Source organism: Pithys albifrons, chromosome 2, assembly GCF_047495875.1.
Source record: "Pithys albifrons albifrons isolate INPA30051 chromosome 2, PitAlb_v1, whole genome shotgun sequence".
In the NCBI taxonomy this organism is placed as follows: Eukaryota; Metazoa; Chordata; class Aves; order Passeriformes; family Thamnophilidae; genus Pithys; species Pithys albifrons.
This window is the reverse complement of record NC_092459.1, coordinates 44,162,900-44,178,101: the sequence shown is the minus strand read 5'-3', so window position 1 is coordinate 44,178,101 and position 15,202 is coordinate 44,162,900. Positions and strand designations below refer to the sequence as shown.

The 15,202-nt window shown below is 42.3% G+C and overlaps 1 protein-coding gene and 1 long non-coding RNA gene across 2 annotated transcripts; one reads left to right on the top strand and one right to left on the bottom strand.

The window, feature by feature from the left end:
- Positions 1 to 557: 557 nt before the first annotated feature.
- MTRES1 (mitochondrial transcription rescue factor 1) lies at positions 558 to 5,447 on the bottom strand. Its single transcript, XM_071547868.1, has 4 exons — positions 5,353 to 5,447; positions 2,957 to 3,389; positions 2,080 to 2,152; positions 558 to 1,006 (listed from the first exon to the last, which is right to left on the bottom strand). Exons 2-4 carry the CDS (start codon positions 3,379 to 3,381, stop codon positions 830 to 832), a joined length of 675 nt encoding a protein of 224 aa, XP_071403969.1. The 5' UTR covers positions 3,382 to 3,389; positions 5,353 to 5,447; the 3' UTR covers positions 558 to 829.
- Positions 5,448 to 8,358: 2,911 nt separating this feature from the next.
- Positions 8,359 to 10,085, top strand: LOC139668324 (uncharacterized). Its single transcript, XR_011697031.1, has 3 exons — positions 8,359 to 8,448; positions 9,735 to 9,866; positions 10,020 to 10,085. It is a non-coding gene; the product is annotated as an uncharacterized lncRNA (long non-coding RNA).
- Positions 10,086 to 15,202: the final 5,117 nt, after the last annotated feature.

Below are 15,202 nucleotides of genomic sequence, written 5' to 3'. Positions count from 1 at the left end.
GAAACGGAGAGTTGGTCTCTTCTCCCAGCTAACAAGGAATTGGACAAGAGGAAACAGCCTCAGATTGCATTGGGGGAGTTTTAGATTGGACATTTGGGAAGAATTCTTCACCAAAAGGATTGTCAAGCATTGGAACAGGCTGCCCAGGGAAGTGGAGGAGTCACCATCCCTGGAGGTATTTAAACGATGTGCAGATCTGGCACTTAGGGACATGATTTAGTGGTGGACTTGGCAGTGCTGGGTTACTGGTTGGACTCGATCATCTTGTCTTTTCCAACCTATTCTATGATTCTCTCTCATCATGAAGTTTCGTGCTTAGAAATATGGCACTGCAATCAGTACCCTTCTGTATTCTTGGTATAGCAGGAGAGTACATAAGCATGGACTTGGTCCCGTTAACCAAGATTAAACTAATATTGAAAAAGGAAACAATTTGACATAACTGGGGGTTTAACTATTTCATGAACATAGAGATAAAACAAAGAAAGCCATTCTGCTTGTTGTGATGTCAGCTTTAATGTAAACTTTCTGATTAACAAAATTACACAGCAATTAAACAGTGATCAAATCAATCTTTATTGGTTCATTATTTATAAGAAACTGCCTGGAAATATAAGTGTTGGATCTTTTAACCTACAGTATCATGAAACAAAACTACCAGCAAAAAGTGACATGTTTATTGCATGATTTTTTATGTACTCAGCAGAGGGAGATAACATTCTGACACAAGCCCTTAAAAAAAGGTACTGGAATTTTGTTTAACCAAAATTCATATTTAACAAAAAATATGGTTTTCTGCAAAAATCTTATGCTACCACATGCAGCCTTGTTACTTAAGCACATCCTGTTTGGGCACTTTTAAGTTTTTCCAACGCCTCAAAATTACTTTGTATTTTTCACTTTCAGTTTTGTCAGATAATTTTTTGAAGACTACACGCATAACTACAGCAGTTCCTGTTTCTTTATCTTCACCTACTATGAGATCCAGTGTGTCACCAACTTTCACCTGGAAACAAAAAGAGAAGATGAGTGATTATAAACATTGCCTGGGGAAAACAAATCCCCACAATCTCTATCCAATTTCAATTTTGTTCCTTTCTTTCCATTTAATATTTTTGTCTCACAGGAGAGAAGGAAGGCAGCCAATACTAGAACCTTATAGATTCTCCAGCTATGAACTTCTAGGAAAGCTGTGGCAATAATGTCTCATGACCTTCCCTGCCAAAAGCTACACCCTTCCTGTTACACAACCAACACCTAACTTGTAAAAAAGGTGTAATGTATGGGGTTTTTTTTCCTGAAGAGTGCTTCCCACCCATCTTCTTCTATCAACACAAGCACAGAACAGCAAAATGCCAAGTTGTCTCTCCTGCCTTTAAAACAGTTGTAAAGTGTTGTAAAGAACAGAGTGCTGACCAACTGTCTGTGCTCCTCTCAAAGATCACAGAAACAGTATTCCTCTCATAAACTAGCCTTAACTTTATGGGATCAGGAATCAAAACTTCACATCATATTGCCCTTTGATGGCAGTAACCACCACCAAGGATCACTCTTACATAAAGTGTGGGTAAAAGTATGTTTGTCACCATTCTAGTGAGCTCTACTTTCAAATGGTATGGCCTGCAACCCTTCTGGCTCTTCTCCTAACTGCAGTACTGTGTGCTCTCTTACAGACACAATAACCTTCCCTGAGTTACCCAGTTTCAATCCTTTTCTATCATCAAACTCTATTTTCTTTAATCATGTGCCTGCTTCACCAAGATCTCAGATTTAATCATTCCTACTCCATCAGCCTTCTGTATATATCATCACTTCTTTCAGCAACTTAGAACATTCTGTCCTTGCTGCCTTCTCCTGACTTTCAGGCTTCAATTTGAATCTCCCAACAACACAAGTCTCCTCTCTGCCTTAAGGAACGAGGTTTTACCAGGGGAATCAGCCACAGACACCCCGCAAAGCTGGAAGTGGTGTTAGCAAAGCTATGCATTCACATTTGCAGAGTGATTTAGAGGGAGAAGGTCATGCCTTAGATATTTCCTTGTACTGTATTAAAAGGATTTAAATTTTAAGAAGTCTTACAGTTCTACTTTTCTTCCACAGTTTTTCTCCATTCAGCCTGAGTTCATTATTGTAGAATGCATCTTCTACTTTACTGAAGAAAAACAAGGTTTTGTTGCAGTTACAGTGTGCAGCAAACCAAATGCAATTACTTCTTCGCAGATACACAACACCACCATTCATGTGCAAGGCACATTTCCACAACCCTAATTTGTCCATAAAAGACACCTTTATCTAAGGTCAGGACAGACTTGAACTGGAAGGGAAGATAAAGTCTCTCACACATACTAAATGAAGTAATAGCGCACAGTTGCTCTGTGCCAGAAAAGCTGTTTCTAAAGACCTGTCTCCTGATTATCGAACGAATAATGTCCCCTTCCTGCACCAGCCACTTAAATAATTTTTAACTAACCAAGTTATACTAATATTCTGTTCTAACAGCATTGAGATATAAGGCTTCTGTAGGTTGCATTAGATGAAACACTGTCATACATTTATAGACTGCACATTTACCTGTTGGATCTGGCATGTTAGGCCATTAAGCAGCGTGTTATTTTACTCCCTCAACCTCAAATTACATCTTTTTGTAGTACTCAGTACAGTATTTTGCATTTTCTTCATTTTGAATAAACAGTAATAGACAATAACTGATAGAAAAGGCTTCCTCAGCAATCTTAGAAATACTCCAGACAGGGAAAAGTGAAATCAGGCTGTTTCAAGGGAGGTAAGGTGAAACAAACAGGACACTCATACAGCCAAACCACATATTTAGACAATCAAAACAGCTATACCAAAAGAAAACCCAAATACTGCTATTCCAGCAATAAAAGGTTATCAAAAATAAAATTTTAAATGCATGACATCTGTCTCACCAGCAAGTTGTTTCTTCTGTACTTACTTTCTTGCCATGTCTAGACCAGCTTTCATGACCACATCATATCGAAGAGACTGTACTACTTTTTCAAGATCCTTGTAATCTTTTACGATGTTTGGGTCATCTTCAAATTCATCTTCCAAATCACTTTCATCTTCATCCTCTTCTTCCTCTTCCTCTTGTATGGTTTGTTTGCTCCTTCTGGAGCTTTTGTTACTTTTGTTCCGCAGAGAAAGTACTGAGATATACTCTGGAGAAAGTCTTAGTGCACTGAGTTTGATTGGGGAAAAACTGAAACATCTTCTGTAGTTTACTGTGCTTGCTTGGCAGCTACAGAAAACGCTTCTTCTCCAAGTGGGATACAGTTTATTTGAGGGAAACTTCTCCCAAAGTCCGAACCAGACATTTAGTTTTCTAAAAGTAGTGATGGGGAGTCTGAAGCCAGTCATAGCATACCCTAAGATAAACCAAACATTCAGAAATGAGAACTGCTTTGACGATTGGAAGGATTTCCCCACATATGAATAATAGTTACTACAAAAAGATGGTTATCTGGTTCCCCACACAGCAAGGCTTTAGATGGCCTTATGATCTGCCACACTGTCCACCATTAGGAAGAGCTAAAACACCAGACAAGAAGCAAACAATAAAAACCCCAGAGGAATACTGTATTTGTAACTCCTTTTCTGGTGTTCAGTATTAAATGTTCAAACCCATTTGTGGCACTTTCCTCTCTACATCCAAAATACAATTCACAAACCAAATAGAAAAAAAGCTAACAATGTCATAAAAAGCACAGCGAGATCTACATCCATCACGAATCATAGAATCGATTGGGTTGGAAAAGACCTCCGAGATCATCAAGTCCAACTTTTGGTCCAATTCCAGTCCATTTACCAGATCATGGCACTCAGTGCCACGTCCACTGAGTCATTCTCAATACAATCAAGCTGCCGAACACTGCAAGCCAGCAATCCTGGCAAAGCTGCCTAACTTTCTGCTTGGACCACCACACTGTTGCGTGGCAGGATGCTGCACAACGCCCCTCGCTTCTCCAAGTGGGAACTGGCACCACGGCAGAGTCTGGGAGAGGTACCGCAGCTCTGTGCACCGTGGCTCTGTGTACCCCAGCTCGGTGCACCACATCTCTGTGTACTGCTGCTCTGTGCACATCGGCTCTGTGACCTCATCACTGTCCATAACTACCTGAAGGGAAGTTACAGCCACAAAGGGGTTGGTCTCTTCTCCCAGGCACTCAGCAATAGGACAAGGGGGCACAGGCTCTGCCAGGGGAAATTTAAGTTGGAGATCAGAAAAAAATTCTTTACAGAGAGAGTAATCAGGCATTGGAATGGACTGCCCAGAGAGGTGGTGGATTCACCATCCCTGGAGATTTTTAAACTGAAATTGGACGTGGCACTGAGTGCCATGATCTAGTAAATGAACTGGGGTTGGACCAAGGGTTGCACTTCATGATCTCAGAGGTCTTTTCCAACCCAATCGATTCTATGATTCTCTATGCCCCATCTCTGTGTACCTCAGCTCGGTGCACCGTGCCGGGGCTGCCTCCAGCGCCATCCCATGGGTGAGCTCTGGCACTGCTGCCCCCCGAGCCATTGCTGGACCGGGGACAAGCATCTGGAAACACCACCCAAAAAAACAGATCCAGTCTTTCAATGCTCTCAGGAAACGATTTACAGTCCTTAATAGCTGGGTACTCTGCAGGCTTTTGGTATGGTCTTATGGCCGTGGAAATACATGTTTCTTCATCAGAGTGGACCTTGTTTCCCCCCACACCCAAGTGACCTCTGCCAAAATCTGAAATGAGGCAGATTTTGTTGTTGTGGAAAAATCCCTGATCCATGAGGGCAATTACTAGCCAAATAAAAACAACCCTGGCTGGTTTTTTTCTTTTCCCCCTCTGTATTTACATGTATGACGCGGAGATGGTACAGTGCTGGCAGAAGGCATATGCCTCTCCTTGGTTCGGGGACAAATTCCTAGGGCAGTTATTTGAACGTGTAAACAATTATTATTGCTTATTTTTAGCGCTCGACCTTAGTTTGTTCCCCGCTGGCGAGCGGGCCAGCAGGGCCATGAACCCGCCCCGCTCCAAGGGCGCCCTCTTGCCCTCGGCAGAGCCCTCGGGCGGGCACAGCCTCACCCCCAGTCCCCGCCCGGACCCTGCCCCGCCGCGGGGCTCTCGGTGGCGGCGGGCCCGGCCTGCCCCGCCTCCCCTGGCCGCTGCCCCGGCCGAGCTGCGCAGGCCCTACCGCCGCCAAGGTCCCGCCGCTCCCCGGCCCTGCCGCTCCCTGGCCCCGCCGCCGGGGCCCCGGAGCAACCCGGCCCCGCCGCCTCGGAGCCTCGGCGTGCCCGGCCCGGCCCTGCCGGAGGGGCGGCCCGGCGAACTCGGCGCTTACCTGGGGCGCGCGGGCGCCTCGGGCCCGGCCGCCGCTGCCGTCGCCGCTGCTCGCCCGCCAGAGGCGGAGCCGCCGCTGGCCGGGCCCGGCGCCCTCTGCCGGGACGGGACGGGACGGGACGGGCGGCGCGGGGGCAGCCGCTTCTCCGCCCCTGCGCCCCACGGTCTGGGAGCCGAGGGGCCCCTCACGGAACCACGGGATCGGTCCGGCTAGGAGCGACCGCAGTGGGTTGTGTAGTCCAACCTCCGTGTTCAGGCAGGGACATCCCAGACCGCACGGCACACGGCTGCGTCCAGCCGGTTCTGGAATATCTGCAGCGAGGGAGACTCCACAGCCTCCCGGGCAACCTGCTCGGTGCGCGGTCACCGCACAACAAAGAGGTGCTTCCTCATATCATAGAATCATGGAATTATAGAATCGATTTGGTTGGAAAAGACCTCCGAGATCATCAAGTCCAACCCTTGGTCCAACTCCAGCCCATTTACCAGATCATGGCACTCAGTGCCACGTCCGATTTCAGTTTGAAAACCTCCAGGGATGGTGAATCCACCACCTCTCTGGGCAGCCCATTCCAATGCCTGATTACTCACTCTGGAAAGAATTTTTTTCTGATATCCAGCTTAAATTTCCCCTGACAGAGCTTAAGCCCGTGCCCCCTTGTCCTATTGCTGACTGCCTGCAGGTGGAATTTCCTGGGCTTCAGTTTCTGCCACCGCCTTGTGTGCTGGGGGTTGGCACCACCGAAAAGGGACTGACTCCATCTCCTTGGCACCCCCCTTTAGATATGTGGCAGTGTCTTTCCCCCTCTCCGTGCCCGCCGGGTTGGTAGCAGAGGGCGGAGGGTGCCCTGCCGTGCCCTGCTCAGCCCCGGGACAGGAGGAGCATCCTGAGCTCTGCACCTGCTCTGCCTCCTCCTCCTCTGCCGGGCACCTGCCCAGCCACCGCCCGCCCCACTGCCACGTGTTCGACATGTTTCCCGGTATAATTTTTCCAGTTTTCTGGGGACTTCCTCCACATACCCTCCCCCTCCGCCCCATGTTTTCAGCCTTTCGTGCTCCACCCTCATATCCAAACCAGAAAACCGTGGAAATATCTCTCCGGGAAACTCCAGCAGATGGTGGTTTCCCGACCACGGGCTAATTTGAAAGGCTTGGGCACCAAACCCCACTGTGGCCTGGGTTTTCCCCTTATCTTTCTTTTCTTCACACTACATGTCCCTCTTTCATTCCACATGTCAATTACTGATAGTAATCCATAATTCCTTCTCTTCGGAGTTCAGAAACCAAGAGCGGTCCATCCCTCCTTCTACCTTCTCCCAGGCTTCTCTCTGCCATGCAGCATCTGCACCTCTCTTGGTGCTTCTGAATGCTCTGATTGCTCAGCATGTGGGGAATTCTCTGTATCCATTCAGAACGAGTACAAAATGCAAGCCCACCAGAGGCAGCCCTGACACAAATTGCTGCACAAGGCCCGGGGTAATTTTGGCAGATGCAAAAGCTCCTCAGCTTTACAGTTCTGCTTTAAAATGCTCTTCACCTCACCTGACAGACCAATTGTCCCTTGGAAGATTATTGGCAAATCTGAAAAGTGATGCAACTGTGGAGCTACTGCTGCACAGCAGCTGCACAATTAGCACGTTATGAGTGATTTCTTAATTTTACACCTGCAAAAACTTTGTCATAAAAGTGTTTGAATGGGAAGTTTTTATGTCAGGGATACCTTGTAATGGAGCAATTCATTGACAAACCTGTTTTCCCTCCTTAGGAACCTCACTGGGAAGAAAGCTGTGAATGCATTTATGTCTTTATGTATTTTGAATGTTCCAGTGCCCAGTTCTGGGAGATTCTGACCAATTTCAGTTGCGAATATAGCTGCTAACTTTTTAGCACTTTCCCCCTCTATGTCTTAAAATAGGCATACATGCTTTCTGAGGAAAAACAAAAAAGTTGGTAGGAGTAAAGTAACTTTCTTGCCTTCACAGTGGCACGTAGTGAGTCAGAACAGAAATTAATGTTCAGAACAGTAGGGATTCCCTAGGCAGAAATGTTGCCTCCTTTATGGAGGGAAAAAAACCCCGCACCCAAAACTGAAGAAAAAGCACCCCAAACCTAGCTTTCCATACACCCCATTCTTTTCAGATTTCTTGGAATTTGATTTGTCTCATGTAGTAGTAAAGTAATTGTCTAACAATGCTAAGAGTGAAGTTAACTTAGTAAAGAAAGATATCAGCATTAATGCCTTTCTAGATTAATCAGGCATTATACATTTTATTGCACCTTAGTATTGAAAGGCAAGGTAAAGAATGTGCCCAAAGTCACTCTTATATTTTCAAATATGATAATATAGTGGCATCTTACAAAAGCAGAAATTAATCAGCCACAGAGGAAATGTAACTTGGATGTCATGAATAGGCATCATGCATCTGATTTGTCTCATAATTGTGCAACCCCAAACAGAGGCATCACCTCTGTCACACTTGTTTAGTTTCCTAGTCCAGCTATATGAGTGACCGTTCTAGTTGTACTAGTTGTAAGATACATCATGTTATTATTATGTCTCCAGTCGTGAAAGCAGATGCTTACAAAGGCTTTTTTTCCTGGATTTATTCATCCCTGGACCATAGAGGAACTTCAGTGACCCACGGGGCTTCTTGTTGTTGGATTCCCTCCATACTACAAGTGGAGGGGCCATGAAACCCCTCGCACGAAATTCGTGCTACTGTTGTGTGAGGCTTGGGAACCTCTAACCCGAGTCAGTAAGTGCATTTTTTAATTAAAAAAGGCCAAACTGAAGTTAATAGTCAACAATCCTGTTTTAATGACATGGAACTGTAATTATACACAAAACGTTCCGACAGGGTGAAGACCTCAGTGTAAGTTCTCTCTTCTTCCAGTTCGCCATTAGATGGCAGCGGAAAACTCCTCTAGAAGCTGAAACGGGTTCAGTCTTCCCTCCCAAGAGGCTTTGCTCAACCAGAGACCAGTCATACCTATCTTTGGGAAGGATGTTCTTGAAGCTGCTTTCAGGTGACTTGAATTTTATTTTTTTTAATTGATAAGACACCCCAGCAACATACAGTCAAAAGTTTCAGCTTTGGTAAGAAACAGTGATCATTCATCTCTGGCAGATTAGCGGTAGTCTAATTTTTTTTTTAATTAGTCTGACCAAGATGTATTCTTCCTGTGGCTATTCTATAGAATTATGTTTTTTTCTTTTCTTTTTTTCTTTTCTTTCTTCTTCTTCTTCTTTTTTTTTTATTCAGTGGAGTAATTTCTTGTCTCAGAAGGTTAATTTCTATCTTGTTTATAATTTTTATTTTGTGTATTTCAATATACTCCCTATGACATTCACTCACAAGGAGATTAATCTTTGAGGTTTGGTAACTCAGAGGGACAATTCTCAATAGCTTTTGACCTATATGTTGGAATCTGTAACTAGGAAGTCCCTCTCCACTGCCTAGTGTTTTTTCTTACCTTTATTTTCCTGCAAGTTCTGCCAAGAACAGGCTCCCCAGAGAAGTGATCACAGCACCAAGCCTGACAGAGTTCAAGAAGCATTTGGACAATGCCCTCTGACATGTGGTGTGACTCTATGGGATAGTCTTGTGCAGAGCTAAGGGTTGGTCTCGATCCTTTTGAGTCCCTTCCAACTTGACATATTCTGTGATTCTGTGAAGTGACAGCAGTAGGTCTGCTGACACTTGTTGCATCCCAAAGTAAAGAGCACCATGTTGTCATTCAAGCCCTGTGAGTAGCTCTGGCTAACCTTCTACAATGCACATCTCAGCAGATTCCTTGTCACTGCAGATTTACCTTCAGCATTGCGTTGTTGAGACCACACGCCTTTTAAGTTGCACTGCTTATTTGAAGGTGTACTGAGAAGGTGACTGGACAGTGTTCTATGCATATTTATGCTGTCTGGGAAAACACAGTGTTCCCATGTGAGCATCACCTTTAAGTTTGTCCATATTCACTTGAATAATGAGTTCCCTGACTGCTAATTCACCTTTGCCAGTGTCACACCTAGTGTAACTGCTTACAAGTTCTGTTTTTGTAGTCCACAGTCTGGAGACAATTCCTCTAGCTGTTTCTTTCCATCCAGTCTGTGACCAGATAATCTTACCATCTCTTTCTCTAAAGCCCCTCTCTGAAAAATAATATTTCATGAAGCACACTGCTCTGAACTGTCTTTCTTATACATTTGCCCATATACTATAAAAACTGTGCCAGTTTTTACTATAAAACATTGTGTTTATTCTCTTTAGGATACTTGTAATGCATCCAGCCCCTACATACACTGAAACTTGCTTCTGTTTTTCTCTACTTACCAACTCTGTGTGATAAGGTCCTCATTATGAACTTCTGTCCATTTTTTCCCTGCAGCCACAGTGGCGTTCTGCACAGAGAATTCCTTTCCAGAAGTCAGCAGGGTTATACAAAGCACTTTTGCTTGCAGCCTACTTATTCCTTGAAAACTCATCTTAGACATTAAAGATGGATCATTAACGGAGTAAGGTAAGGTGGATACGTTTCAAGTATTTGTTTGTATTTCTTTAAGTGGTAGAGATATGGGCACTTGCTAAGGTAGCATTCTGTTCCCTGCCCCCTCCGCCCATCCTTTTGGCTATCTGGCTAATTTGGCTTTTGTCTGCCTGTTCTCTTTTACAGTAGAAGACCACACTGAGTCATAAGAAGAAGAGTAGGTAGGTGGGCAGTATAGACTGCCCTGATCAGCACTGAAGAAGCAACAGAGGCCACCCTAATCAGTGAGAGCACGGCAACCCACCTAAACCTGAAATACATAGCTGCCTTGCCAGTGAAAACCAGTGTTACGTCAATGGTTAAGCAAATGAGAGGAAAACAGTGAGCAACTTCCTTCAGTCAGTCTGGTATTAAATCCAGCTACACCAAGATTAAAGGCTCTGCAGTTCCACTGCTAATTCTTATTTTCCCAGTTTGGTGAGAGGTTTGCAATGAGATTTGTTTGGTTGTTTTCCCCTCACTTTCTTGTTTGTCACTGTCTAAACCATGATATTTAATTTTTTTTAGTAGGAAAAGTTAATGTACTGTTTCCTGAGAGAGGCTTTGAGATTTCCATTCATTCTGTAGTGAACATGCTCAGGTCCTGCTGGTGTTGGTTGCTGCTCTAGGATTTATCTTGCTACCACTAACAGTGGGGGTCAATAAAAACGAAAAGCAATCAATTAAGCATTTATTCTTTCAACCTTATTTATTAGCCATAAAACAGCATAATCCGTGAGCAAATGTTAATTAGTTTGAATTATTTGTTTACTTCTGTGTTTCCTTCATATTCTCCTCAGATTAATGCCTTTAGTATTTAGAAAATAGTGTTATCTTCTCTAATTGATAGTAACTGGTTCAAGATACACACAGGAAAAAGGCTCAGCAAAGTACCTTCAGCTTCCATTGTGACTAAGGGGCAAAGTTAACACGTATAAACATTACTGAAAGAAAAGTTTTTCTGTAGGTGTCAATACACCTCTAGTATACATATATTTGTAAAGAAATAATGTAAATGAAGGTGCAATAGGGAGGGATAGAATGTCAGAATAATCTTGTTACTTGGTGACAAGGCTGTCCCCTCCTTTGAAGGTGTCCAACTCCAGAGGTATGAAAGATGTGTAAATCACACAGTGGAAGATCTGGGATGAGCTGTATCCCAGTGAAGAGTGTCCTTGCAACACTTGCTGTTTAAACTCTGTGTTCTCATCACTGTGTGACCACTGTCCACAGCTTCCTAATGATAGCCTGTGATACAGTGTTCACCATCTAAAAGATACATGAAGTCTTAACACAGTTAGCGATACATGATCCATGTTTCCTTCAACAGTTCATCTTTTCAAATCCTAGACTAGTCCCTTTTTCTATTATGAAATGGGAAGAAAAGCTGATCTAGCTTCTAGAATTTGACCATTTATAAACATTTAATCATATTTGCTCTTATTTTGGCTTATAAACACTTCCAACTTTATATATTCCTGTTTATCAGATTTCTCTGTGGTTCATTCTCATTATTTTGTTATCTTTTCCTGTCCCATACTCTAACTAGAAATTACCTAGTAAAGGTTACAAAAGAATAAGCCTTTCAGGATGCCATCCAGCAGTCATGACTAGGAATGAATTCTGAAACTTAGTACTCTGTGAGCCAGCTCTCTTCTCATGTAAACTATCTTTCTGATAATTGTGGCTAAAAATCTGCCCTGTCAAATGGCAAAGAGAAGGCAGCAAATAAAGATAAAAAATAAGAATAAAAATCCCCAACAAAACCAAGCAAAGAATAATGAAGAAAAAAGGGAATCAGAAGAATACTAGATTCAATTTGCAAGGTACAGATGGTAAACACTTCTCAAGATAAAGACTTCCTTTGCTGTCAGAGAAAAAAATGCTTCATATGAAGGGCTAAAGACATAGGTCTTGAAAAGTGTCAGGGATAGAAGAAACCTGAGCAGTCATACACTAATGGTGGTGGTTCAAATGACTAATAAGAATGCAGAGATTTTTCCATTTGTTCGGAAAGAAGCACAATGAAGTGGCAGTATAGTATGAGGATAATTAACTTTTTATCCACTGGTAAGAGGTAATGCAGAATATCAAATCCAGCGGGAGAAGTCACAGGCTTACAGAGTTAGTGCTCAAGGTAAGAACTTGGTTCCACTAATTGCAATTACTAGTAAGTCTGATGATAGAAGGAAAATTCAGGGAGATGGGGAAAGTGCTAACATTGCACTATTGCTCAAGACCTGGAGTGAGATAATCTTGAAATTGCATCAGACCACAAACATTATAAAGCTGCTGAAAGAAAAAAAGAAGAAAGAAAGCAAAAAGGAAGACATTTCTTTCTAAGCTGCATCAGCAGAGTTGTTGAATGCTGAACTCCCATCTTGAGCAGAGTGTGCCTTGGGAAACCTGATCTCATGAAGACAGATTTGAGAGAATACAAAGGAAAGTGACAAAAATGCATAGAACTCTTATGTAGAAAGGTTGAAGGAACCGAATCTGTTCCTCAAAATACAGGAAAAGATGGTGTCAAATGTCTGAGCTAATCATCCAGCTCTTTTGGTAGTCAGTGAAGTGATTCCAGCATGTTCAAGATGCGATTAATCTGTTTCAGATGTCTGTGTTGAAATGAGATAAATTACATCATAGCAGCACTTGTTTCCCTTCACCACCTATCAAGGGTTTCCAGAGAGACTCACTTAGGTGTAGAAGGATGCCATCATGCAACCCTTTCTTCCTCCTCTCAATGCAAACTGCTTGATATGTTCCAGTAAACACTTTGTTACAAATCTGGCCATCATTATTATCTGTGTACTTTACTATGCAATGCAATAAATCATTGCTTTAAATTTGCAGCAAAGACTTTGTATTAGGAGAAATGTTCTGCAAAGTTTGGCAAAGTAACAGGAGGTCTATGGGCTGTGGAATAATACAGTTTACTGATTTTTTTCTGAGAGTTATGTCTAAACTTCCCTCAAATCAGAAGATGGAATAAATGACCTTTGATCATTTTTACTTCTTCATGTCAATAGACCTGATATCTGACATTATGCCTCATGAGTGAAGGAAAGCACTGTCTTGGTTTTGTTCTATTTCAAGTAGAATGATCCCAGATAATTTCTGGTCATGATTCAGGGGTTGGTCCAGGCCACAGACAACTACCTACCAATAGGCAGTTTAAATTCCGCCTCCATTTTCTGGAGACTGGGGGAATGTAATAGTATGGACATGGTTAGACAAGTCAGTTGGCCTGAAGGCCAAAGAACAGGCTCTGCTACCATTTAATTTGTTTGTATTGATGTCACCTAAGAGTTTGTTTGACTCTTAGGGAGAAAGGTGTGCTTTCAAGCAGATCTGGAGCCACACCTAATTGTGTAGGCTGACACCATCCCTTGAAGCCTACCCAGAAGTCAAAAGATTCATGGGCATTAGGGCAGCAACTCTTACACATTTCTTCTTGAGACTGTTTCTGGAATCACAGTTTCACTTTTGCTCAGACTTCCAGGCTTATGATTCCAGGGTTGGAAATCATGGCTTTGTTTACTTCTGTAACTGTATATTGCTAAGAATCCCAATGCTTTTGGTCTCAGATAGACACAGAAGGGAAACAGTGAGTGGTACTGCTGGAATCCTGGTGTAATGAGGTTCTGCATCATGGCAGCAAGGTCCATGTCTGAAGACATGTATAGTTGAATCTAATCAACATTTATTACCAAGTGGAAGTTTACAGTACCACCAATCGTGCCCTCCATTGAAAGTTCTATTTACATAAATTTAATATAAACCCTCCACTGGAAGAGGAAATGCAATCCTCAATATATATTCCAAGTTCTTACTCAAGACACATGCCAAACAGCTTTGTCCAGTTGCCTGAAATCAGCTTCAACCAGCCAGCTCCCTTCAGTATTGCAGTCTTGGCCTGCTTTCATAGTGAATGTGCAACTGTAAGAAAGGGTTGCTTCAAAAGAGCTGGCAAATTTTGATTATATGGCTGGAGCTGCTGCAAGATAGGTCTTTTCCACTAAACAAGCAAGAGAAGGGCCAGCCTAACTAATGTAAAGATAGTGTTCCTATATATTAGAAAATATTGGCATGTTTCTCAGGGCAAAATCCACATGCCAGAAATGGACATTAAGGAAACTTATTGCCAGATGATGTTAGCTTAGATCAGCATGTATGAGCTAGTTGATGCATGCTGCAAAACTGGATTTTTCTCTTCAAATCTGTCAAAAAAGACCAGGTTCTAATATAAAAACGCACATGTTCACAGATAGGTCTCAACTAAAATAACTCATAACTCAGATGAGTACTGAGAGCTGCAATAGTATGAGCTTGAAATGGATGAAGACATTGAGACAAGCCATAGGGTATAGTAAGTTCTAATAAATAAGTAGTAAGTTCCAGTCTATGCACAACTAAGGAGAATGAAAAGCAGGTTGGGAAGCATGGGATCGAGTGATTCTCATCAGCAATTGATGCTCCTAAAATATTTCTGATGGATCAAGATTGGCATCTAAAGGGTAAGAATAAATTAATGGCTAATTCTCATGAATTCCAGTTAATGTACTTATTTTGATAAGCTTTTTATTTTAATGCAATGTATTTAAGTATATTACTTATATGTCTTGGAGACTACTTCTCTGCCTCCTTTTATAAACAACTTTTTTTTTTTTCTGGTAGTAATTTTAGCTGATCTTCTTTGCCCCAGTACATTATAGAAAACAGCACAAATTTTGCTTCTGTTCACTAAACTGAAAGCTATGCCTATTGCAAAGTTCAATTAACTTAAAAGTCACAGGCTGAATATACAGATGAACTTACATTTAACTCAAAAGCTCAAGATAATTTTTCCTTTCTCTTTTCTAACCTTTCTCATCAAATATTATGTATTTAACTAGGAGAGGTGCTGAGTACTATTCAACACTATCTCAGCATGATAAAAACTCTAAGAGAACACTGCATTCAAAAGCTGATTGATTGAGGGAGTATATCATCTTTTCTGACAGAAAAATATCAGAAGTGCCTTTTGGCCACCAGATAGCAGTGCTTCACTTTGTATAGTTTGCAACTCACAGTGTTCCTTGCCTCGTAGAAAAAAAAATCCATATATTGGATTCTGCTCTCTTTGCTCAGGTATGTCTTTTGCAGACTTCATTATAGGCTTCAGCTGAAAAAAAATGTAAAGATTTTGCAATTAGAAGTGCAGGTGATTTATGTGTTCAGGAGGAATCAAGAATATTGCAGCTTTACTGAATGGGGAAAGTTGGTTGCATAGATCTAATGGGGCATAGACATTATAGTTATGATTTTCAAGGACAAAAGTTTCAAAGAAA